The sequence below is a fragment of the Tyto alba genome, unplaced genomic scaffold, assembly GCF_018691265.1.
Source record: "Tyto alba isolate M040663 unplaced genomic scaffold, T.alba_DEE_v4.0 Super-Scaffold_44, whole genome shotgun sequence".
NCBI classification, from domain to species: Eukaryota; Metazoa; Chordata; class Aves; order Strigiformes; family Tytonidae; genus Tyto; species Tyto alba.
The window spans coordinates 1,386,859-1,413,495 of NW_024881320.1; the positions used below are offsets into that span (position 1 = coordinate 1,386,859).

A 26,637-nucleotide genomic window follows, 5' to 3' on the forward strand; every position below is an offset into this window, starting at 1 on the left:
GGAGAGCAGCGGGAGGACCTGGACCTGCAAAGTCAAAGTGGTCACCCCTGCCCAGCTGCTGCTAATGCGCCTAATCTGCCTGAGATCCCCCGGGGGATTTGCTGGCTGAGCTGAGGGGAACAGCCTGTGTGGTCCCCTGTGCGGGTGGGGGCACCACCACCCCTGCAAGCAGCGGGTGGGGGGGCCCAAAGGGCTGCCGGGTGCCCCCCAGCAATCGCTCATCGTTGCGGTGCTGGGGCACAGCGGAGCTCTCGTGCCGAAACCAAGGGCAGGAGGCCGCGGCCGCCGGGGGATTCCTCGGCATGTTTCTCAGTTAATCTCTATAAAAGTGAAACCCAGAACTTCTCCCCGCCCTCTCGCTCTCTCTTGCTATGATAATTTAGCAGTATTAGCACCAGTTATGAAATCGGCTCTGGGATGCAGAAGAACAGCCTGAGCGGCTCCAGCAGCACCTGCACGGGGAGCTCTTGGGAGCCGGGATCTCTCCAGAGCTGGGATCTCTCCGGAGCCAGGATCTCTCCAGAGCTGGGATCTCTCCGGAGCCAGGATCTCTCCAGAGCTGGGATCTCTCATCTGTGCCCCCCGGGACCATCCCCACGACCGTGCCCGTCCCAGAGCCCTGCCTTGGCATGGACAAACCCCCACTCAGCACAGCCCGGGGAGCAGGATGGGGCATTTTCCAGGTAGGAACATTAGAGAAGGCAGCAAATTCTGGTGCAAGGTGTCCAAGACTTCTGCTATCAGATGGGTGAAAGAAGAGGTGGAGGTTTCTAGCAGGAAACCCCCTGGAAGCATCACTGCAGAAGCGGTTCCTCCAGCATTAATGGCCTTGTCCTCGCCGTGGAGCCGGGTGCTGTTAATAGGCAGCAGCACGCACCGTGGCTGCACCAGCCTGGGCCGGGGCGGAGCTCGCTGGCTCCATCCTCCCGCCCTTCTCCCGGAGAACATCCCCTCCATGCCCCACATTTCCAGTCGCCACACCAATTATCATCACTGCATAATTCCTGAGCAACCTCCCCGCTGTGCTGTATTATTCATCGGGAAGCAGACAGGCTCACGCAGACCAGACAAGCTGCTCTGAGGTATTAACAAGACAAAGGATTAATTGGCTGCCGGGAGCTGCCGAGCAGAGGACACGCTGCCCATTATACCTGCCGTGGGACTACGTGGCCCAGCACTGGCCTCAGTTTCCCTCGGCCCTCGCCCAGCACCTCTCGTGAAGCAGAGGAGGGTGCTGCTCCCAGCCCCGGTGCACCGGGGAGGTGGAGGGTGCTGTTGAGATGCAGCTCCAGGACCGCCCTGTGCTGACGCTCTATAAACAAATGCTTTCTCGGGTCCTGCCTTCCCCCACGGGTGGGCATGGCCTCTCTGCAGCATCCTCGGTGCCCCAACCAGCAGCTCCTTGCCCCTTTCCACATTCCCCCGGAGCAGCCACGGCAGCACCCTCCAGCTGGGAAATGAGTGCAGGTCCTGGGGCTCCTTCCTAAAACCAGCCCCTAGGCTAGTGCAAAATCCAAAATAAAAGGGGTTTAGGAGGTTTTCTCACCCTCCAAGCCGGCGCTGAGTGCAGGATCCTTCCTGGGACTGTCCCGGGAGCTGCGGGGTGCCAGCAGAGCTGGGGGACAGTGGCAGGTGACCCTCAGCCCCCTTCGTTAGCCGGGTTCGTCCCGTAGCTTCCATCTCCTGCCATCTGAGTGGCTTAAAGCCAAGGCCAGGCTATTTTCCATGATGACCCCGCATCCATAACGTGCCACGGTGCAGCTGACCCTGGCTCGGCGGTGTCACGCAGGGCACGGCAGCCCCGCGGGCGTGCGAGGGATTACTGCCATGCCGACACACGCGTGGCCAACCTGTGACAGCCGTTAGTAATGCGATCCACTAGCTGGTCAAAGCCTTCTGTAGCTATGGTAATGAACTAACATAATTCACAATTATAATGTCAAATTTAAACCTAGGGCTTGTGCAAAAAAAGATAAAAATATCTCTTTGCTCATGGGATCTCAGTATTATTTGCTTAGCTATATTGGAAGCTAAATGCACTCACTAACATCAAGCGATCGCTCTGAGATTAAATACTTTTCTTCCGTTTATGTACGTTTCACCCTTTTATAGTTTTATTAAAATGCTGGCTGCACTTTCAATTAAGTGAATCCCTTTTGCAATTGTAAGCACATTCCATATGAATAAATAATTTAATTTGCGGGGTGCTTTGGGCTCAAAACAGCAGTTGGCGACGTCGATGCCAAGATGCTGGAAGGGTGCAGTGCTGGCAGCCCCCCCCCCCCCCCAGTGGCAGGGCGAGCCCTGGGCAATGCTGCTGGTGGGGCTGCTGGCCACAGGCTTGCCACGCTCGGGGCTAGTGGCCACCGGCTGCTGGCTCAGCGGGCAGGACCCTCAGAGCGGAGCCCTCGAGGTCTTCAAGGGGCACACACCTTTACACGAGCTGCTCTGCATCACTGGCTCTGCCCACGGGGACCCCACAAGGGTGGGAGGGGGCTGACGGCACGGCCCGCAGCTCCCCTCCCCACGCACCAGCGTGCCCCTGCTTTGGCATCGGCCATCTCCCGCGGGAAACACACCTGACACCTTTCACCTGAGGATCCTAAAGCCCTCTGCAAATATTAATTAATTAGCAAAGTGGCACAGCTTGCGCTCTGTGAAACTCGCAGTCACCATTTCACCAAATTTCGCATGAAAAAATCTGTCTGTTTTCTGCCATTTCTTAACCTCCAAATGTTGCTTTCTTGGCACTTGCCGGGAAGCACATGTTCACGTTTTCAGCGCGGGGCCCTGGCTCCTCACCCGCGCTCCCCAGGTCCCTGTGCTCAGATGAGCCACCACCGCCCCGATGCCAGGGGGTGGCTGCGAGCCCCAGCCCCTGCCCGGGACACCCCAACCTGCCCCGGGAGCAAACCCCGTTCCCCCTCTCCAGCACCTCTCCTCAGCAGCAGGAGCCCTGGGTCGCCAGAGGGTCTGTCCGTCTGTCCTGTGAGGACTGAGAGCAGAAGATGGTCCCTCCTCCGCTAACCGGAGGCCGGGGGACACCGACCTCACCACCATGGCTTGTGGGGAAAAGCATTGTTTCTCCATGACTTGCAGTCAAGCTGCTCATCTGAGTTAAAAGCGATGGATTTCTTTGAGTTGAAGTCCTGAAAGAACAGTAAGAACTTAATTACAGTAAAAGGTCCTTGTGCTCATGCAGCACATTGCAAACCAGCTGGGGAGAAAAGTTTCTACAATAGGAACATTTACCGTGATGGCATTCGGGGACCTGGGGTAGAGGGAGGTTTTTTAAGGAGAAAAAACAAAAAAACAACAAAAACAAACAAACAAACAAAAAACCCCAAAACAAAACAAAAAAAACAACAATAAAAAACCAAACCCAACGACAGTAGAAGAAAATCACTAGTCTGAGGTTCATTTGCATTCCTATTGCAGAGCTTCAGCATTGGCAACACAAATTCAACCCACCCAGACATCACTTACAGGAACAACTGCAAAATCCAAAACTGGGGCAAACTGTTGAAGCTGAAAGTGTTTTTCGAAATGAATATTAATGTTCTCATCTGCTGGTTGGAGGGGCCAAGGCACAAGGACGGTGCCTTGGGGGAATGGGCCCCTCGGAGATGGCTGTAACCCTGGGGTTGTGAGAGGAGACAGTCACACTGCTGCCACTTTTTGTTGGCATGTTAAAAAAAATAGCTCAAAGTCTTGGGTTTCTTTTTAAGACAAAGGTCAAGAAGTTTGGTACCTGTCCATTTTAATTACTTTCCAACAGCACCGCCTTTGTCAGCTGCCATCCTACAGGAAAAAGCTGTTCTGCTTTGCCAAAGTTTCCCAGCAAAAGCGGGATTTCACTGGGAACTCCCATGAACAGCACTGTACAAAAACCAGGGTCGGTCCTGTAGGTACATGTGGGAAAGTCCTGCATGGGACTACACTCAAAAAGAAAACAAAAGTTAGTTATAACAATTCCAACAGTTCAAGCAAAAGCCCCTTTAGTGAGAACTGGAAAATAGAATGACAACGATTATACTGTTTCTTTCTTAATGCACCAGTCATTTGATGACACATCAACCTCTTTTTATAATACATAGATATAGATATATATAGAATACCTAATATATATAACACATATAATACACGCTCTGGACCTTTTGAGTTGTGAGAGAGATGAGGAGCCACGCAGCGAGGCATGAGTGTTGGGAGCTATGACAGCCCTGCCCCTGCTCACCGCCCACCGCGGCCAGTGGGAAGGGGGGGTGGTCACTGAAATGCACATTTGGCTCTTGATCTGTACTCTGCAGTCTCTGCTAATTTGCTACTCAGAGCTCAGCTTTAAACCTGGGAGCTCCCGCAGAGGCTGCGCAGCAGACGGAGGAGGGCCAGCCTAAGCTGAGCCCAGCAGAGCCCCAGCCCAAAGACACCGGCTCTTCCTCCGGGTCCTTGTCCCGACTTCAGGGAATTGCTCCCCAGACGCACGAGTGCGGAGCCGCGGACGAACGACACGCCGAGACGGGTTCAGTGTGGAAGATAGAGCATCAATCACCGTGTGTGTTTATTGGTCCAGGGTACATATATTTATACAGACAATGATAATTATTATGCCTACTAGTCACTAGCTGATTGGCTTAAGCTCTAAAGGTCGTATTCGCACAGTCCACCTACTTGCAGTTAGCTAACAGCACAAGCTTCTCATAACACTAAGTTTTTTATGCTACTATTTCTGATTCCTCTTAACTTGTTTTCAGTACACAACAGTACCATAACACAATGTTTCTCAGATCACCGTTACCATAACACTGGGTTTCTCAGACCACTATTCCTAATTCCCCTTAACCTGTTTTCGACACACCACGGTACACAGGGCTGAAGCGTCCTTGACATTCCTCCTGTATCAGCAGCTGCGAGCAGCTGCAGGCAAACCCTAGTGAGGCCCAGCATCAGCAGCTAGAGCAGGCTCTGATCATACAATTGCTCGGTGGGCTCAGGACCCTTGTCTCTGAGCCATTCTCCAACAATTCCCCCTTTTTCTTTTTGTATGAGCAGAGCCTGCGCTAACGTTCGTTCAAAGATTTTCTTAATACATGACAAGGCACAACTTAGGCATGCAGGCTTACAATCTATTGGCTAAAGGCACAGGACCCTTGTCTCTGAGCCATTCTCCAACACATGAGGCAATGGCACGTGTGTGCACGGTGTAGTTAAATACTCACCAGATTAGCCGGCGTGCTCTCGGCTGCACCGGGATTGCCGGGAGCCTCACCGGAGCACGGCAAGCCACTGTCACCGGCGCGGCAGGAGTGTGCGGGCTGGCTCATGCTGCTGTCAGAAAACTAGCAGGACTTCAAGAGGGATGAAATACAGCCTGGTAAAGCAACCCCCCGAGTCTGAGAGATGGCTTTGACTCTGCACTCGCTCAGCCCTGAGCTGGGGAGAACGACGGCGGCGGGGAGCCAGGCAGGGAGCACAAATCCTGCCGCTGTCCCAGCAGGGATCTCCACCGAGGTGCACGGGCACTGGGACGGGTGCTGGGCACTGGGAGGGCAGCCTGGGCAGGGGTAGGGGGGTGGCATTGCTGGTCCTGATCCTATCGGGGACCTGGGGTTTGGGGTCACCCTTAGTGGTCCCGCACAGCACGGGGGGCACCGTCCCTGCGCTCCATCTGCACCGGGAGGAGGGAGGTTAGCCAAGGCTGCACCACTTCGGCGAATCCGAGTGGTGTTCGTGTTCCATCCAGCTCCGACAGGCCGACAAAGACTTGGCTCACCTCTTCGCAGAGCAAATTCCCCAGCCCAAGCCTGTTTGAAGGTCACCAGCAAATCGCTGTAACGGAGGTGGGCTCGGCTGCTGTCAGGGCACGAGACCAGCCACAATGGCAAACACTGAGGAGAGCAAGAGGAGGCTTCCACACCTGTTGAACCACCTGCAGGGAGAATAATTTCAATTATATCTCCCTTTTGGAAAGGACACATCGAAGTGGCAGAGAGGCTCCGTGCACGGCAGCAATCGGGTATTAACTCCCCGCATCCAACAGGTGTGAAATTGAATCCTGGCCCATGCGGGGCAGGAGCTGAACGCTGCCCGGTCCTGCCAGCGCAGGCAGGGGGGGGGTCCCCTCTCCCCACCCGGCTGCCTGAGCCCCCAGCCCGCAGGAGAGGCCCCTGCTGCTCTGCCAGGTCCCGTCCCCAGGAGGGATGCGCTGACATGCAGAGCTACAAATCAAAGCGGAGTGTCTCCAGATGCAGGTACCAGGAAAAACAACTTATTTGTTTGAAAAGAGGCTTGCGTATCCAGCTAATAAACTTGGGAGTATGATAAACGAGGTTCCCTGACTTCCCTGAGAGCATTGGAGGGGACCACAGAGCGTCTCCCCGACAGCCAGCTCCTGCAAAGACAGAGCAGTTCTGGGGGGATAATAGGGAGCCTGGGGGTTCTCCAGCCTTGGTACCCCCAGCCGCAGGGACCGTGCATCGCCTGGCCTGGTGAAGGGCACCAGGCAGCACATGAGCCCGCCCAGCTCGCTCATGTTCCGTTCTCCCTCTGTTAAGGATGTGACAGGCCAAAGAAAGCATCTGCTAGCAGGAGGACGGCAGGGTCCGGGCTCCGTGAACGCTGTCAGCAGCAGCAGGATGGTTTGGGACGTTCCATCCTCAGTGATGAGCATCTTGCAAACAAAGGATCTCTTTACAGAGCTCGTTCCTCTGATGAAGGCTCTCCGAAGGCACATCCATTGGAAGAAAAGAGCATGCTTCAATTATGCTGATGAGAAACTTGGCAGCCTCAGTTGCTTGGTGCTTCTCCCTCTGATGTGGAGGCATTTCCCCTTCCCCGTGTCTTCCTCGGAGAGGGATGAAGGCAGCGGGCTGCCATGGGCACGGGGGTGCTGGGTGGGGGGGGGGTTACCCTCACAGCACCGGCCCGATCCAGGCTCTGAGGTGCACTCGGACAAAGGACACCCACTGTCCGCAGGGCTCTGGGCTGGCAGCACCCTCCCCTCTCCGAGGGTGACGTGGACATCCCCGGGGGGACGCCCTCTGCAAGGCACAGAGCACGCGGCAGCCCCGAGCTGGCGACGTTTGCACCTCCACAGCCAAACGCAGCCCACGGGCACAGCACCCTTCCCAAATCCACGCGTTCCTCCCCGCGAGCACATCCCTCACAGCGGCAAACGGCAAAGCTCTCCTGCCGAGAGCAGGTAAATGCAGCTAAAATACAGGGGCGAAGAGAATAACTCTTGTCCTCCTACTCCAGGCTATAAAATGCCGCGGTCCTAAACTTGACTGACCTGGCCATCGCTTACTTCTCTCCTGGGTATTCGGGAGCAGGCAGGGAACAGGCATTTTCACACCCCGCGCTGTATATGTGCAATATTTATTGCCGGCCAGGGCTGATGGATGGCTCGTTCTCACCGCCCATGAGCATTGCTTTCCTCTCCTGCTCCAGTTGCTTCAAGGGCAAATAATTCTCTGGGCTCAGCCTGAAAAGCTCCAGTCCAAGCGTCATTTTTCCCTGGTTTGTTGTTAAAGGATGTGCAAAACCATTTCAAGTGACAGAGCAATTTCCTATGTGTCCTGCAAAGCAAAAGGAAAAAAAAAAGTCGGTGTATTACACACAAATCTGCTTTTCTTTTGCAAATTTAAATAGTAACAGCTTAATATTCAGCAAAGCCACCGCTGTAGTGATTCCAAATCAAAGGCTCAGTGTCAAAGCAATCATTTTGATACAGCCGCCAAATAATGAGCAATTTATGTAGCGTTTTGAGATTAGATTAAAAATGAACCACAAATCAACACCTCTTCCAGCCAGTGTTTGTAGGTCAGACTTCAAAGGCCGGAGGCGCTGATGATGCTAAGCAGGGCTGGAGTCCTGGCACAGGTGCTGGGTGACCTTCAGGGTGTCCCTCCCTGGTGACCCTGGGCGAGCAGGGGGTCCCCTTATCTGCAGCCCCCACACCCTTGCAGGCGCTGGCACGTCCCCCCCAGCACCCTGTGCTGCAGGGAAGGAGCAGAGAGGCGGCCGAGCCGCAATGCTGCGATGCTCTTCCTGCTCGTCCGTCTTCCTTCACCCCCCCGAGCCGTGTCCTGAGCTGTCTCACAGCCCCGTACCCCACATTTCCCATCCCTCCCAGGGCACGGACCCGCTCTGCCCCCCCTGTCATGGGAGCTGCCTGCCCAGGGCTGCAGGAGCCCGGCGTTCCCACCCCATCGGCGCTGCCGCTGCGCTGAAGTTTAATCAGATTATACCTGCTCGCCCAGCTCGTTTGGACAATTAACTCAGCGAGTCCTACCAACAGCACACACACAGAGAAATTCCTCGCAGTGAGCAGCACCGTGGCTGCTCTCCCCCACCCTGGGCGCTGACCCCCCTGTGCCGTGTCCCCCCCCGCTGCAGCCCCTGTCCTGGTCACCCCCACATCCATCACGGCCCTGGCTGGGGGTCCCCAGGCTTCGCCCCCGCCCGCGAGCACCCGGCGCTGTCAGGGGGGGTGGGGGGGGGCTGCAGGCAGGCACTGATTTGTTCGCGGTTGAGCTGCATATTTTTTTTTTTTTTCCAGCTGATTTATTTCTCTGGAGGCTCCAAAAGCATCACCCGACCCCGGGGCCACTGGTCTTGGTTTAATTTCTGAAGCAGTTGCCGGCGGGGCGGGCACTCGGGATCCGAGTCAATGTGCCATCAGCGCGGGGTGTAGTTGAGCACAAGAGCTCCTTCGAGCTGCAGCAGCGTCCAGGTGATCCCAGGGGGGGGTTTCCTCCCCGTCCCGTCTCTGAAGCCGGGTCTCACTGACAGCCCTCAGGCCAGCCAGCACCAATCCTGCTCCCACCGGCATCGCACACCAAGGCAGGAGACAGGCAGAACCCCCTGCCCACGCAGACACCTTCCCTCCGCAGCCCATCCCGCGGTGCCTCCCCCGAGCAGGGTGGTTCGGGGCGGGGGGGGTGAGGACAGGTTCACCATCACTCAGGCCCAGAATTTTGTTCGGGAAATGTTCCCATTCCTGCCCAGCTCAGCCGGTTCTGCTTTGTAAGATTTTTTTCCCTGAACTGTTTGTTCAAATATATTATTAAAAAAACTCCAGACAAGTTGGAAAGGCAGACCATGAAGATATCTCTTCCAAACCACACAATCTGTGATTTTTTCTTTTTTCATCTGAAAGCACAGAAGGGAGTACAGGATTTTTGTAAACTACTTTTTTTTTTTTTTTTCCTTTCAGTTGCATACTTTATGCAGAGAGAACTGGGGAGAAAATGTCTCTCACTTAATTTGTGAAATTGCAGGGACTGCAATGATGGCACAGCACACTGCAGTTTGATGGTTTCAAAGGGAAAAAAAAAAAAAAAAAGTGAACAACTTTAAAAAGCCCCAAGCCATACACTTGCTTTCTTACTGGGGTTGCTCTGAGCGAGCTGGCCGTGCTCACAGCAAGTGCTGCTAACAGCCAGCTCTGGGAATGTGCTGTGGGGTGAAAGCTGGCCCCTCGCTTCCCAAAGCGGAGCACGTGTCTGGATAAACAGCTGAAATAAATCCTTTTTTTTTTGCACGTGCAACGGCATGAATCTGAACCCGACCCCAGGAGGTGCCCACCGCTGCCCAAAGAGGTGTGAAATCTATCCGGGGAGCAAGATGAGCTGCAAAGAACCAGGCACGGGGGGGGGGGGCCCAGCCCCGCGGCGATGCTCAGCCCCCGGCCACCCACCCGCCCCGGGCATCGAGCACCGCGTCACCTCCCCGGCACCGGCACCCGCACCGCGCTGCGGCGGGCAGCGCCGGCAACCCAGCGTGCCAGACGACAGCTCTGCCAGCCAGGAAAGGGCAGGATCCGACCCCCCAGCAAACACACACACCCGGCTGCGGTGCGTGGCCGGTTGTGTGCCGGCGTGGTGGTGCTGGGCCATGCAAGAACCACCAACTGCACTGCTTTTTTTGCTTCCGGAAATAGCAGAATCGTTACAGAGGCTGATTTGAAACTAATCAATTTCTTCGTTCGCTGTCTTCTTGCACGAGTTGGACTCTGCAAAAGAGAGACCTGGGAGCGCAGGGAATGTCACCTTGTGCAGAGCTGCCTCCGGCAGCGCGGGGCTGGCTGGGAGCGAGGAATCGCTGGGAATTGCCGAGGGCCGATGGGCAGCCGAGCAAACTGCTGATGTGAACCCACGTCCGGAGGTTTTTGCATTTATCTGCGGCAAGGAAAATGCCTCTTGCTGCAAGGCTTTGGTTTAAATTAGAAACGAAGGCGAAGAATCCAAAAGGCAAAATGAAATGCTGAAAACTGCCCAGTTTGCCTTTTCAGGCTGCGCTGCGGCAGCCCCGGAGGGTCCAACGAGGTTGTGCACATGGGTGCAAATTTTCCAGTTGAACAAATTACTTAGAAATCACTGATGGAAAGGAGAAATTTGTTCATGTACCTGTATAATTTTGCTACAAACCTCTGACAAATAAGTTTGGATCTTTTCTCGGAAAGGAGGTTGAGGCTGAAAAAAGAGCTTTTCGGGAGCGCAGAGCGATGGAGGGTCTCAGGTGAGAAGCCCTTGGCCATGGGGGCTGGCGGGGGGAGCGCCCAGCTCTGCACCACGTTGCATCCACAGACCTGCTCTTGCTGCGGGGAAGGAAAGACAAGAAGAGGCTTGTGTCAAAGAAGCAAATATTTTATTGTGTAAAATCCAAGCAGCCATCCGAATACAGCCTCCCATTGCCACCCGCACCGCAGCGTTGCCTTGCATGTCCCCAGGAGGCAGGAGCTGTAAAACCACGTACAGGTCTGTCTGCAAGTATCTACAGAATTATAAAGCTTCAGGGAAAGTGTCAGCCCCTGGAAACTAAAAAAATAAAAGCATATAGGGAGAGATGTTCTGGAAGGAGCTGCTGGGTTTGCCCGACCCGCCAGCTCCGCTGTTGCTGGGTGTCACACCAAGACCCAAAAGCATCCTTCAGCTGCTCGGCTGATTTTTGAGCAGCACTATGTGGGATGAGACATCCGGGCTGCACCTTTTGAGTTAAAAAGGTTTGGTGTTCCTCCAGGTCTTCACAGCGTGGCCTTCCCCTGACCAGCGTGGCATGTTATCAGGCATCTGTGGCAGCCGCTGGGTTTTAATTACAGCACCAACTCCTGAGTCAAACGACTGCAGGAGAACAAGAAAGTCCCTTGTCCCTGCGGCTGGCCCTGAGCAAAGCTGCGGTGATGGGAAACAGGGCAGGAGCTTAAAGAAACCACGGTATGTTTAAAACAAAACAAAACAAAAAAGTCTCATCGTCTGTAAAACCATCCCGTGACTTTTGGGGAGCCACTCGCAGTCTCTGTTTAACTGACACGTTTCCTATCGGGTGCTCTTCCGAGGGAGCGGGGAAGCAGATTGCCCGGTCGCGGCTCCTCGCTCCGTGCAGCGCTGAGGCCACTTGCTGCCATTTATTGAAACAAATTCTGGAGAAAGTGGGACGTTTCATTATGCAAATTGTGCTTCCTGGAAAGAAATGTTTTATTAACATCCGCTCCCTTCTTGTGTTGGCTTAGTCAATTTGGTCACAGCTTGACATCCAATAAGTTAGTCTAAAGGCAATGGTTTTACAAAATGTTTTTTGTAATCTATTTTAAACACTTAATTACAGTTGCGGCACATTCATTAAGGACTTTGCTTTCAAACCTGGATTGCAGCAACAAATCCTAATTCTCAAAGTGTTGGTTGCAATGCAGACACTGGATCCAAGTGGCTGTCAGAGGCAGTTGCTAACTGGGGGAAGCTGGCCTGACCTAGGCGGGACCCCGCTCCTCCGGAGGGGGTGACCCCCTCAAATCCAGCCAAAGCAAATTCCAAATTAATCGAACAAGCTGGGGCACTGGGAGGAGCACTCAGGGGGCTCGGGAGGATGTGTCTGCTGGGTGGCGTGGTAGGAGCTGGGGGATGCTATTTTTGGGAAACCAGGAGGCTGAGGGACCCCAGTGGACTCAGAGCTGGCGGTGTGACCAGCTCTGGGGCTGTCCCCAGCACCGTCCCCATTGCCCACCCCCCTGCAGCTCCGAAGGGGGCAAGGAGAGGGCGAGGGGGGGGCTGGTCCCCTATGCTGCATGTCCCACGGGGCGTCCCCGGCCCCGTCCCAGCTGCTGTGGAACGGGGAGCACAGCCGGGTGTTGAGGCTGAAGCTGGGCCAGTGCCTCCCCTGCCTGGGGCTGCTGCTGTGTGCCGGGGGGGAGCGTGGGGAGCAACGCTGGCCCCGGACACCCTGTCCCCACGCACTCCACGGCATCGGTGCAGGCACCCGCGTGGGCTGGAGGGGCAGCGGCTCGGGGCCAGCACCGCAAACCTTCCACCGCTGCTCTGAGCCAGTGCCGGTCACCTGAGCCCGGTTACCTTAGTCTTTTCCCAGATATTTCCTCATGATGCTGTTGACATCGTCTTCCTTCCCTTCTGCCTCTGCCCGGCGGTTTGCCCCGCCGCTCTGGGTGCCGGCTTTGCTGCTGCACCCCTCCCCGTCCCCTCTCTGGGGCTGCGGCCGGCGCTTGATGCTGTCAGCGCTCCGGGAGGAGAGGAGCGAGCCAGAGGATGAGGAGGAGTCGGAGAGGTCCCCGGCGTCCTCCCGGGGGACTGGACTGCGCTTGGCAGTGCCCTTCGTCTCGGAGGATGCCGAGCTGCCCGCTATGGCCTCATCCTCAAAGCGGACAGTGAGGGGCCGGTGGCCGTCCTTTCTGTCCCTCCCGGGCTTGGCCAGGCTGCTGGTGGAGCGGGATTTGCGAATGGCCGGGAGGAAGTCATCGAAGTCGACGTTGGTTCTCCTCTCGTAGTTGAGGGTGGGGATTCGCCAGCTGAAGGGGTCGCTCCCCTTCCCCTCACCCAGCCTGTCGCTGGCTGGCGAGCTCAGGAGCTCCCCAGAGCCCTTTCCCACCTCCACATCTTCCACCGACGGTTCCAGGTAGCTTCTCCAAGAGCTCGGCCTCAGCGCACCCAGCACCTCCATCCCTGCAGCCGGAGAGCTCGGCCGGCGGCCGGAGCTGTCGAGGCGTTGCAGGAGGGAGTCGTAGGAGCCGAACTTTGAAGCTCTTTTCAGCGCTGGTGAGCGTGCCGGCTCGGCCGGCTCTGAGGCCATGCTCCGCAGGCTGGAGGAGCGCACGAGGCCAGCGCCTGCTCCTTCGCCTTCCCCCGGCCGATTCCCATCCAGCTTCCCCAGGGAATCCTCCGCCGCCAGGAAAGCCCTGCCGCGCCGCAGGGCTGCGGCACCCGTGGTGCGGTAAATGGGGAGGGGAGAGGTGTCACCCAGCGCCGGGTGCCCTTGCTCCCGCTCGGCTCCCCGCTGCCGCCGCAGCTCCTCCACGTACTCGGAGAGGGCGGCCGAGGAGCTGGGCACCGGCCCTGCCGCCGGAGAGAGCCCTCTCCTCCTCGGCACCGTCGGAGACAGCGGGCTGGGGAACCTCCCGTCCGGGGCAGGGGAGCCCCCCCGCCGCAGCGCCGAGGGGGACATCTCTCCTATCCTATCCACAAGCTTTTTTGGGCTCTCCACCTCCTCTTCATCTGCCGGAGGTTTTGCGTATTCCCATCTTTTAGCACTGAGCAAGGGACTCGGCATCGTCCCCAGATCCGCAGCATCAACAGGCCTGGCAGCGCTCCGGGAAGAAGCCAGCCGGCTCGGTGTTGGCTCCTTGGTGTCTCTGTTCACCCTAAAGAAGAGATATTGGTGTTAGTTTAAGCTGGGGGATTTCCAGTGACCGTAATGTCATCCAGTAAGGACAAGGCTGAGCAGCAAAAAGCTGGTATTGGCATGGTAGTCTCAGAATAAGCTCCCGCTGCTGCACTGAGCAGTTGGGCAATGCCCAAAGATTTTATCTTAAATAACTCTAGGTCGGCCAACCTGGCTAAATCCTTGGCGTAGGGGGGTGCGGCGTGAGTGACTTTAGCTCTGCCAAACCAACACATACCTCCAAATATCCTTTTTTCTTGACAGATTATAGCACTATGTAGGATTTATTTTATTGCTATCAAAGCCAAAGATTATTCAGTAAAGTTTTATGAAACGAGCTCACAGAACCCCCTGAATGAATTTTAATGTCACTGTGGGGTACATTTCGCCCAGGCTGCTGCTGGGGAGGGAGAACAGTTGTGAAATGCAAAAGGCAAATAACGCCTGATAACGCCCGTGGGGATGGGACCTCACCTGCAAACTGGGCTGATGCAGGAGCCCTGCAGGCTTCACCGCCGCTCGCCGAAGAGGAGCCACACCAGTCAGCGTCCCAGCCGGCCCCAGAACACGCAGCCCTCTCCCCACAAGCTGTTGCACAGTCTGCAGGGTCGGTTTAGCCAGAACGCGGTGCCAAATTTGGCCCGGCATCGGCTCAGCACGGGCAGCAAGTTGCTCTTGCTACCAGGATTGCAGCCGGTGCAGGCTGCGCATGTGGAGCAGCAGAAAGGGCAATAACAATAACAATAATTATAACAATAATTATTATAATATGGCATGCCCCTCTGTGCTGAGAGTGGCACGTGGCGGGTCTGTGGCGGCGACTGGCACGCGGTGCCAGCCTGCCAGGAGATGATGCCCAGGAGGAGCCTGGCTGGCCAGCTGGTTTTCCTGATTTAACTCCTGCTCCTCTCCACAGGGCTGCAAGAGCAGCTCTGGGGCCGCTGCGGTGACACCGTTCCCACCCCTGCACCGGCCACTCGCTGAGCAGGACAGGGACGTGGTGGCAGCGTGGCAGGAGCAGGGGATGGTCTTGCCTTCCTCCAAAGCCTGCCTGTCCCTCCCCAAGGCGTTGGATAGCACCGAGCACCCGCTCTGCCAGGACAGGAGCTTGGGGGGCATCTCCCTGGGCACCACGGGACGCCGATGCGGCGCCTGTTCTGCTGCCAAAGCCCCTCTCGGGTGGCCGGATCCTGGCACGTGTGGGCTGCAGAAAGGGTTTCTCTGCATCAAGTCCATCCCCTTCCTCGTGCAGCTGATTCATGGAGATGGGGAGAGGCTGCAGTCACCAGTGGGCTCAGTGTCACTGGTGACACTAAGCCCCCGGTGTGACACTTTACACACACACACCCCATCAAGCACCTACATTGCCTTGAAGGGCTTAAAAATGGGATTTTCTGCCCGTCCCACTGTAGGGAAAGGCAAAGGGTTTCTTTGCCAGGACAGAGCTGAATCAAAGCAGGGCTCTGCAGCGCTGCGCCGCATCTCTCCTCGCTACATCATCGCTCTACATCAGCGATAGCCAGTTACTATCTATAGGCTGCTGGCACGCAGCCGCTTGCCGGGGAGCGTAGGTGCCTGGGAGCATTTTGGCAAAGGCTGTGCCCGGTGCTGGCAGCTGCCAGCACTGCCGGCAGATTATCCCCACTCGCAGGTACCGGCATTGCTCGGCCAAGGGGGACCTGGAATGGGCCTTAATGAAAAGGCTGCCGGGCTGTGAATTTGTCTGAGGGAGAGGGGAGGGGGGAAAAATGAGAGCGAAGGGTAAAGAAGCAGAACCGAGACATAAATCCATCTCTGGGAGGGCAGCAGGCTTTGAGGTGAGGGAGCAGTGGTCAAGTTTTACATCTCCCGTCATGAAGCATCCTGCCCCGGGAATGCTGGTGTTGCCATGGGAACGGGGTGAGAGCAGATAATCCAGCCACCGCGCGGGACCTGTTCGGACCAGGCGCTGCTGACCCGTGAAATAATTTACATGCTGAAATGGGTTGAGGACAAACTCCACAGCTGGAAATGCAAGCGATTGCAGAAGTGCTGGGGCAGTGGAGCCGCTCCAGGTCCCCGGCGCCCGCCGGCACGGCCCGGAGGTGCTCGCCCAGCCCTGTGCCACATGCCCGCAGCTCATTAAGCCCAAACCGTTTGATTATTCAACGCAAAATGAATTAACTAGAGATTTAATGCCTCTGAAACACCACAACCTCCAGGGCTACCCCACACCACCGCACCTGACATTGCTGAAGCGTCGCAGCTGATTAATAGTTTGAGACACTTTGATGTGTTTAGGATCCTAAATTGCATCTTACCTAAACAGCTGGTATAATCCTTCCGTGAGAATTTGTATGGAAATTGCTGCAATCACTCTCTACGTTTCCAAATAATATTGTAAACTGGCTGCTGCATGACCGGCTTTCATAAATTAAACAGCCAGCTTCAATATTTTCCTTCGGTTTTTAAGGATGAGATAAAAGGGAGCTGGAGAGGTACGAAACACTAATGGACTGTGAACATGGACAGTTTACACGCCACTATTTATTGTCCTGTTCAGCATGACAGACAGTTACTATTTTTATGAAAACCTTTAGAGCCTGAAATGGAGGGAGAGCTGCAAACACGGGTTTGTTCCTCCAGCTCCCGTGGCTACCACCAGTCTGGCCGCCGAGGCCCCGCAGCCCGTGGGCTCCGACAGGCACCTCTGTGTAATGGAGCATCTCCCACCCACGCCCTCCACACCCCAGTTTTCAGCAGAATTGCTGAAGCCCAAGACCGCCCCATCCATCCTTGTCTCCCCCAGCAGTTCCCATTAGCTACATTCATTAAGTAAAACCCCACTGCACGTGCCAGGGAAGGGGCTGGTTCCCCCGGGGAAGCCGCATCTCTCCGGACACGGCTCCTCAGCCCATGGTAGGGGTGTGAGGTGCCAGTGGGGCAGTGCCAGGGTTGTGGCCTGGTGACTCCGAGCAGCATCAGCTGGGTTTTAAATGAAAACGCAAATACTCCTCAGGGTTTACACTAGCAGCAAAAAGGCACCGCACAGTGGGGGAAACACTGTAGGGATTTTTCTGCTTTTGATGCTTTTCCTCTTGTTTTCCAGCATCTAAAATGCTCAGGTCCTCCTAGCAAAACCTGCTATTGCTTCCGCTCCTAGAAAGCCAAAACCTGCTTTCCCCAGCCCTGGAGACCCTCCCATGGTGGCTCTGAGCTGCCGCCCACCCCAGCACCAGCCACCACCGCGGCGTGCCCCAGCACGTGTGAGGGCAGCAGCCCCTGCTCGGCTGCACCGAAATCACACCTCCATTTCAATTAATTACCATCTGCAAAGGGAGTCTGAGGTCCACAAAGTAATTTCTGCCATGCAACAGGTCTCTGATGGAACAAGCCCAGAGACCGGAGCTGGTGGTGCCATGGCCGGGGAGTCTGGGCTGTTATCCCCTGTCACCGGTCAAGCTGTGCCACTGCGGCTGCACCCCACACCACTGTACCAGCACCCCATCCTCATCCTTTGTTCCTTTAACCCTATCCTGACAGCTTCCAAAAAAACCCACCTCAAAATCACAGCTTCACTGGATGGTTTGGGTTGGAAGGGACCTTAAAGCCCCCCCAGTGCCACACCCTGCCCCGGGCAGGGCCCCCTTCCCCCAGCCCAGGGTGCTCCCAGCCCCGTCCAACCTGGCCTTGAACCCTTCCAGGGAGGGGGCAGCCACAGCTGCTCTGGGCACCCTGGGCCAGCGCCTCACCCCCCGCACAGGGAAGAATTTCTGCCTTAGATCTCATCTAAATCTGCCCTCTGCCAGTTTAAAACCATCACCCCTCATCCTATCCCTACACTCCCTCAGTTATTCATGGCTAATCTCTTGGCCACACTCAAGCCTCTTCCCAAGGCAGGGCTTAAGTGCAAGACAGTCCCATCCCATCCTGCAGCATCCTCTGCTCATCCGTAAATCCCAGGCTAAGGGCTGATGTGCTGGCCATAACTCCCAGGGCTTAAAATAACCCTCGGGAGCCCCAGGGGTGGGTGATGCTGCCGGAGCCAGGACCGCGAGCATGCAACAGCCGCCCGGCAAAACTCCGCTCCTGGCCTCAGAGCATCAGAGAAGATGATTTTCCCCCAGCCAAAGGCAAAAGCAGGGCCTGATGCAGAACTCGGAAGGCATCTCTGTAAGCCAAACGGAGTTCTGCAATATGCCATTCACACCAAAGCAAATGACATACAACAATAATTAGTGAAGATTACATAGCAATTAACATGATTACAATTATGCTAGTTGAAATAATTTATACAATAAAATCCACACATGCATTACAACACATGACCAGGGATGAAAGTGTGGCTCAGATGCTTTTCCTGGTAGCTCATAAATAAAGCCAAGACAACTCCATTTCATGGAGAGAAAAGAGACTGGCCTAATTTCTGTCAGAAGAAGATTTTCTTGTCACGCCGTCATCTACAGAACAGCTCCCAGTTTCCCATATAATGATTTACTTTTGACACGATAGTGTTTAAAAATAAACGTGTCGGATCCCCAGCAGCCTTGGGACCCAGGCTCCTGATTTGGTGAACCGAAGCAGAAGGGGACAGGACGCTGGGGAGGTGGCGGGGCCGCGGATGCTGCGGGGCCACGGGATGCAGAACCCAGAGGCAGGGCCCTGTGCCGCAGGTCCATTCCCTGCCTGCCCCCCAGGATCGGGCCCTCGATCGCCACGCGACCCCGACCTGCCTGGCGAGGGGCAGAGCAAATACATAAAGTTCTGAATCGGCTTCCTAAGAAAAAAACTGATAGTCTATTCCAACCCTGCAACGTGCTGTATTTATTGAGGCTTAGCCCTGCTGGCCAACATTTTGCACAAGCATTTAAATAGCAAAGAATTAAAGAAAACGTTAATCAAATCTCTCATTCCTGTACACTACACTGATGATAATAGCTTTCTATGCTTTCCTCTGGCTCTTGGCAGCTGTTTGTTCAGCAAATATCCCATATGTAGCACGGAGAAGCGAATGCTAGGAAGATTCATTTTTCATTACTGGGTGCTTGTGTAAGACAAAGGAATCTTAATAAGGAAGAGCTCGTTTCTCTGATCTCATTTTTATTACCTTACCAGTCTCATCGTCTGCTTGTTTGCATTTCGTATAGCCTCCTCTCTAGCATTTCCATCTTAGATTAGCTGAAGCCAACCGCAGCTACGGCGCCAGGATTTGTAATCTGCCTCTTCATGACCCCCAGGACGGGGCAGATTGTCACACCATTTCCAGGTCCAGCTACAAATCACCTCTCACAATGGCCACAGCCAGTCCAGCCTACATACCTGCCCTGTTATTATAAATCCAGCACATTTCAGTTCAGAAGTATGATATTAGCCAAAACTCCTGATTTGCTGCTGTTCATTTACGATCGAGTCATTTGGGCAGAAGACTCCTAAGCAGAATTTAGGAGTTACTTTACTGGTGGGTGCTGGGGTGGTGTGGGGGGTCCCTGCGAGCTCGGCCGGCTGCTCTCGGGGCTCCCACCCAGCACATCCCTGCGGGTCCCAGCCCTGTCTCACTGCTCTCAAACTGCCTCGTACCAGCAGCACATCGCTTCAGACTGCGCCAGCACACCCGAGCCGTCCGCTCCCGGGGGACTTGCTCTTCAGAAAATTAATTCTGGCAATAGTTATTTTGCTGTACAAAGCAGGTGAATGGAGTGGGGACAGATCTTGCCAGAAGCAGAGCAGGGAGCTTTAATACTAATGTCTGCAATGAAATGGCAGTCTGAAAACCCGGCCAAACTATCGGCACGGAGCATCTGCCTATGGACAGGGGCAGGAGGGGATCCGGGGAGGAATCGGTGAAAAAGCTGGGAAAATAGTGATGTATGGCCCAATACACCATCCCCGGGAAATCAGCACGGTGGGGAGGCCCCGAGTCAGGGGTGCTGCCAGCCCTGCCCGCACTGAATTCGGCTGGTCAGCCTTTCCTCCCGCTGGCACCACTGGCTGCCACCTCACCCCACTGCAATCAGGGCTGCGAATCACGCGTTATGCAGGGAAGTGTGCTTTTCTTCCTTACAAAGCTATTGCTCTGCAGATCTTTGCATGCAAAATAGAGAAGCCACCTTCCCTAGGTGGGGATGATGCTCTCTGGAGCCGCTTTGGCCCCAGGACTCACAGCTCCATCTCGGCTCTCCCAAGCCTCCGAGGAGACCTGGCACCCTTCCCTGTCCCCACCACCCCCCTTCTGAGACGCAGCCACCAGACCCTGATTGAAAGGACTTTTCAAAACACAATCCCTGCAATTGCTTCGCACGTGAAACACAAAGAACCAGTTTCTCTGCGCCCCTGAGGAGCTGTAAAACAGGGGGTTTGTCTCTGGGCAAGAGGGTCCCTCCGATGGGCACCCGGGCAAGGCGGCCCCAATTTGGGCTGGCCGAGCACCCCGGGGCAGCCCCACGAGACCCACGCCAAGGTGGTTTGCCCATGCGAATGCTTGGGCCACTCTCCAGCTCCCTCACAGCCCATTAGCATTACCGTCAAAAATTAACATATTTTATATTAAAACTGTATAAATGCATACTGTTTCCTCAGCAGCGAAAGGCAAGCATATGGCACACAAATCCTCAAATAGGCTGCATCGCCTCTTTAAATAATCTCTAGAGAATACATCAAGGGATATTATACTGCTTGAAGCATGTTTTTGATGTAGCGACTTTCATCTAGTGTTTCACTGATCCTGGCGTGGCAGCAACTACCTTCCTTAATTTGATGCTTTGACCTTAAATACCACGGGTGCCCCCGAGCCCCTTTCTGCACATCCTGAAAGGAGCCCAACCGAAGCTCCCGCTGTCCCTGGGCCAGCATCTGCAACGCCCCCCCCCCCCCCCCCCCCCCCAATGAGCCCTGGGGCTTCCCCGTCCCCAATCAGCCACAGGCATTGCGGAGGTGCCACTGCGGTCCCCCTCGCTGGGAACCAGCACCGTAAAGGGTGATTTTATTTTTTTTTTTTCCATAGGAAAATAAAAGCCAAAAAGAGCAGGTGGGAGCCCCTGAGGGTGCACAGTGGTTTAGGCTGCTCAGCTCTGCTGAGGGAGTTATGGGGTCCATCCTCCGCGTGTGTCCCCCGGTTCGAGGGGCCACAGGCTCTGCACGGGCAGCTGCTGGGGCTGACAGCTCTGCTTGCCATCCTTGCCACCCCCCTGTGCCCGAACGCTGGGAAACCAGTCCTGCCTGCAGCCTCCTGACTCTTGCATGGTTTTTTTCTTTCTTTTTTTTTTTTTTTTTTTTAATAAAAATACAGGAGGCATTAAAATATATTTGTGATGGCTTGCTGCTGCAAGATAATTTTCTACCCTCTGCACATCTGCAAGATGCTGGAGCTGGCACCAAGCACCTGCGGTTTCCCTGACGGAAAACTGTGGTGGGTGCCCGTGCCGGGGGGAGCAGCCACGTGTCTGTCACTGCGGGAGGTGGCTGTGCCCGGAATGGGCTGGGGGGGGGGGGGTCCCTTACCTCGGGCCCTGGGTGCTGCGGCTCCCAACGGACTGCACCGAGAGGCTCCCGGCCATGCTGGTACCCGCCGGGGAAGACCAGCCCGCGGACGATCCCGGCCAGGACTTGATGCTCTCTGCAGGCTCCAGGCTGAGCGCGGAGCCGACGCTGGAGCAGGCGTCCCTGCGAGGACAGATCAGACCCCCGTTAGCTCCGCCAGCGCAGGGCTCCAGGGGCGTGGGGGAGGCTGAGACCGGGGGCTCCTCCGCAGCTCCAGCAACGGCAGCTCCGGCCGGCGGGCTCTGCTCCGGCTGTTTCGTGGCACCAGCACAGATCAGCTAAAACAAACCTTTCCAGGCAGCCTGATCCTTGTGCCATAGCTGCTGCCATTAACTATTTCCTCAGGCTTTTGTAGACAGGGGACAAGAAAGGAAAGCCTCGCTGCTTCTTGCAGTGCCCCAGGATCGGAGCTGCAGTGATAGAGCCAGTGTGACCCTGGGTACCCCACTGTGCCCTCCGCACCCTTGGGCTCCCCCAGGGCCAGAGTTACTCCTGCCCACCCGCCAGTAACCCCCAGACCAGTGGATGAAATCCTTTAGGATCTCAGTTTTCCTTCAAAGCCACAGAGCAGCTTCATATTCTCAAATCTCAGCCCAGAGGAGTTGAGCATCCCGCTGGTTTAACAGGCAGAGCTCGCAGGGGAAGCGAGCAGGGCAGTGGGCACGGGGGCACGCAGAGCCCGTGCGGCTGGTGGCCCGTAACCCATCGTACAAGCCAGTTCAGGCTCCGAGCTGTGGACCACCAGCTCCCCAGGGCTCACTCACGTCTCTCTCCTGGAGCAGAGCGACTCCCGCGCCGTCGACACGCTGTGAGGGGCAAAATGAGAGAATCAGCCCGGTGCTGCCGACGGCTCACACGGCCTCCCCGCAGCCACCGCGCCAGCCCGAGGTGAAAAACTTCCCAGACCAATTGCACTGGTCAGGCCCCGGGTTGCAGAAGGGACCCCCCGTGCATGCACCCCCCTCGCAGCAATCGGTGCCGCTGCAGCGTACGTTGCATTTGCACTCGCCAACAGCTCTGGGTGCCCACGCTGGCGAAGGACAGGGAGCAAAATACACCGCTTTTCCTGCACACAGCAGCCACGGCCGGCCCTGCCGGGAAGCACTTCTCACCTCCCGCTAAAGTGTCAATTGTATTGGAAATCGCTTTTGGTTTAGGAAGGAGAGAATTTCTGAGCTCACGGTTTCTATCTCACCCTTCCCTGGTTTAATACTCTGCATAAAGAAAATCTCTTCTCACGGCATGGTGACAAGCACATCTCTGCTTTTTTTTATAAATGCATTTATCCGTTTTGTCTGCATTTGTCACGATGCCCCTTTAGCAGTGTAGCAGAGGGGAAAATTGGAGAGCTGTAGAAAATTGGAGAGCTGTAGAAAATTGGAGAGCTGTAGAAAATTCACTGGAATTTTTTTCCCATTTTTTCCTAGTAAATTCCTCCACCCAACCTGCCCAGCTTCACTGGTTCCTCGAGCCCCCCTGCTCCTGTGGCTGATCGAATTGCAGTGTTTCCAACCAACAAACCCAGCACTGGGGCACCCTCTGAGGCACGGCAGCACGCTGCGCTGCCGGGGACGGGAGCTTGCTCTGCCAGTGGGGCTATTTCCACCCTTTTTGCTTGCTTTAAGCTGGGCCTCACAGTACGATTTTAAGGGTGACACTTTTCCGTTAAAGATTCCGTGAACATGAAGCTCCTCGTTCGTGAACACAGGCTGCCACAGTGAAAATGCACGAGGATGCGGGCGTGCAGCCACAGCCACCCCGGCATCGCCCTTGCGTGGCGCAGCATCCTTCCCCACCCCAAATCACCCCCGAGCCTGCCTCTCTGCAGCCTCCCCCCCCCCAAAAAACTCCCCTCCTCACCTCTCGGCATCGCTCTCGTCGCTGGAGCGCAGCTCTTCCAGGGCCACCTGCAGATCAGCGATGCGCCGGATGGAAGTGCCCAGGTCAGCCTGCAAGACCTGCCGCACCGCCGCCAGCTCCGCCAGCTGCTGCTCCTGCGCAGACAGCACCCGGTTAGCCCCGGCACCCCGACACAGCACCCCCAATTTGCAGAGGAGGGGGCATCTGCTGGAACTCCCCCCCCCTCCCTCTCCCAGCCCAGGGCTCCCTGTGCCCTGCCAGGGCTCGCTACCTGCCGCTGCACCCTGCCGCGCGCGCACACGCTGGCTTGTAAAATGCAAAACACCATCTTGCGCGAGGAGCAAACCGAAGGTGAACCCCTCCGTGAGCAACCAGCACCCCCCCACAACAGAAAAAGGCTCAGAGGAGAGGAGCCAAAAGTCCTGATTGCAGGGCGGGACATAAGGAGCCACCGGCAACTACTGTGTAGAAACTGAACTTAACTCCGGGGAGGGGAGGGTGACCTTGGTTTTAGGCACATGGCAGTACCAGGGCATCATCAGGGTGTATAGACAGCCTTCCTGGAGATAATTAACAGAGAGTAATGTCTTCCTGAGCCAGCCAGCCATGGGGGAAGCATATATAAGGTTCAGCCCAACATAGAGTATAAAACCTGGACAATTGGGGTGCTCCTGGGTGTTTTGGGGCTGCTCCCCCACTCACACCTACCACGCACGAGCTTGGGAACAAAGCCCTTCTCAGAAACTCTGGAGCTGATAAAAAAAAAAAAAAAACAAAAAAAAACAACAAAAAAAAACCAAAAAAAAAAAAAAAAAAAAACAGAAACTCAATTCCTAATTTAAACCACGGGGACAAAAAACTGAATGAAAGGCACAACCTGGATGGCTCCGTGGGCCCAGCATTGCCCACAGCCGGGCGGCTTCGCGACGCTCCGGGGATGCTGACCCAGCACCACCAGCTGAGCACCCCCATGCCCATCGGATTCCAAGTCCTCTCAGCTAGGAAGGGAATCTTTGTGCTGTTTTCTAAACCATCACACAGCAGAAAGAGAAGGCGAGTGAGCGCGAGCTGCAAATTCCCCGTGATTGAGGCTGCCAGCTGTAAAATTGCCATCTCGGTGGTGACAAGGTGAGAGATGATTTGCGGCGCGGGCTGCGACAGGCCACGGCACAGGAGCTGGCAGACTGTCAGAGTAAATAATGAAAGCCCTGGGATCACTGGGTGCGCCGGCCCGAGGGGAAGAGCATTTCAGTTCATAAAAACACGCAAGGAAATATCCCAGTTTGGGTTGCACAGCATCACCGTTGCTTCTGGAAATGAGCTGGTATTGGTAAAAAACCTGAACGCTGCCAAGAAGCTTTCTGAAACGCAGTGTTTCCAAGTCCTTTCCTTCCCTCCTCTTTTGGGCAAAGGAAGAGGATGGAAAGGACCCATTTCAGTGTGGAAACTGCTCTGGATTGTGTGGGGACAGCCCGCTGCACTCCCCACGCCAAGGTCGGCCCCATGAGCAGCCGGGGGCTTGGGAGGAGGCACACGGTGAAATCCTGATCCTTGAGAGGAGAAAAGCCCCAGGGGAGAAAACCCCAAGCTTCGGCTGGCTACGTGCCTGTATTCAGCTATTTGCAACCGCAAGACCAGGCAGTAAAACAACTGCTAGATAAAAAGCTCAACCCTTCAAACCGGCTGATAAGAGTCTCTATTGAACTAGTTCCTCAGCTCCAGGATACGGCACAAATTAAATATAGTTCAGTGGCTGCATTTAATTCCTTCCCTCCGTTCTGCTATTATTAACCTGACAGTGACTGGCAGGGAGGCAGCCAGGCACGCAGCAGCACGCACCCCTCCCGGCACCCCAGCCCCGCTGCCCCTGCCTGCTGATGAACAAAATCCCCCCCGGGTGCAGCTGCGAGAGCAGCAAATGGCCTGTGCCGGTGCTTGGTGGGGTCCCCCCCGGCTGGTGGGGTCCCCCCTGGCCCCGCATGACACCTGTGGGCACGCAGCAAGGAGAGGAACGACCGCGGGGCTGATGCTGCTGAGCGGGGGCTCCAGCCCGGCTCCCCCCGGGGATGCCCCAGTCCTTGGGCACCCACGGTCCCTGGGCACCCACGCTGCGTGGCAGGGAGGAGCTGGTGGCCTCAGGACGGGGCTGCGCAGGGCACCGGGGTGACTCTGGGGACTGCACAGCCACGGGTAACCTTGGGGACCCCTGTCCACATACCACCCAAGTGGCAATTTGAACGTAAGCCTGAAAATACCTGTTTCTTAATAAGAGTTCATGGCTCAAGCACAATGTTGCTAAAGCAAACTCTTCCAGCAGCCGTACTCTCACCACCGCAGTCAGCCCAGGTCCCCGGGCTGGCAGGATGCAGAGGAAACCTCCAGGCACACCCAGAGACTAATCTGGGGCCGTACGTGCTCGCTCGCTGCCCAACCACTTGCACGAGCCCATGCAGAAAGTGAATTTTAGCTCTTGAGGCTCAGGCATTCCTGTAAAGTGAATTCTGGTGATATAAATCTGCAGCAAGATGTGGGGAAGAGAAACGGTGCCGCTTGATTTCTGTGCCCTCCCTTTCAGCTTGGGCTCAGCACATCCACAGCTCGCGAGGATGCTGCAGCCAGCGAGGAGGAGGAGGAGCCACAGGAAATGCCCCAAGTAATTGGGCTGCTCAGCATTTTGGGCTCAAATCAGTGCAAAATAGGAAGGCGCATGTTTATGGAGCCACCGAGCAGCTGTGTCGATCAGCTCTGTGCTCACGACGACAGGCTGTGAACCCCACGTCCCACCCGTCCCAGTGCTCGATCCTGGATCTTGTGCATGGAGGCACCTTACGTTTTACTCTGTACCATACAATTGTCTGAAGGAAGGGAGTAATTATGTCACTATAATTAAATTTCAAACGCAAAAAACTATCTTCATAATATAAACTAAGAAGAATGGTCCCAGCATCAGGTCACAGTTATCCCAGGGAGCTATTAGATACCTTTGATGCACGTTGTTTCAATCTAAATGTAAATGTAAGCATTTCCCTTTTAATACGGTAACTGGTCTGAGCATTTACATCCCCACTCAGGATGAACTGCCGTGTGGCTGGGGTTTTGTTTTCTCTGAGCAGAAAAAGGGGGGAAAAAAATCAGGGTCAAGATATTTACTAAGAAAACTCGCATCCCGGCTGCTCACGTGGCTCTGCTGAAGCAGGGGGATGATGCTGCAGGGAGCGGAGCGAGCCGTGGGGCACCGTGTCCGTGCCCTCTGCCCATCCCGCTGGACCCCAGGGGTAAGCCCGTCCTCCCCCACCCCGAGGGGCTTCCATCCAGGAGCCGAGAGAACCACCCGGCTGCAGAGGCACCAGCACTGCTGCACCCCACCAGCCTCGGCACGGCCTCACCTGAGCGCAGAGGGACCTGCTCCCCCTCTCCCTGCATGCTGTGGCTCGGTGGCCACAGCTGGAGCTAGCCGGCCACTGCCCTTCCCCACGTGTGAGAAACCACACACGATGCCGACCGAGAGGCTGCTGCTGGGGACCGGTGTGACGCACCGCGCTGCGGCCGGACCTGGGGGGATGAGAGGTGACTTGCACATCATTTTGCCTCCATTAT

General features: G+C 55.8%; 1 protein-coding gene across 1 annotated transcript in view; it reads right to left on the reverse strand.

Annotated features, from left to right (window-relative positions):
- Positions 1 to 10,536: 10,536 nt before the first annotated feature.
- Positions 10,537 to 26,637, reverse strand: part of MYO18B (myosin XVIIIB) — a 69,248-nt gene continuing 53,147 nt past the window's right edge. Inside the window, 4 exon segments of the mRNA XM_042805070.1 lie at positions 10,537 to 13,645; positions 21,142 to 21,303; positions 21,945 to 21,986; positions 23,041 to 23,174. Of these exon segments, the coding sequence (XP_042661004.1) occupies positions 12,346 to 13,645; positions 21,142 to 21,303; positions 21,945 to 21,986; positions 23,041 to 23,174 (1,638 nt within the window). The 3' untranslated portion in view covers positions 10,537 to 12,345.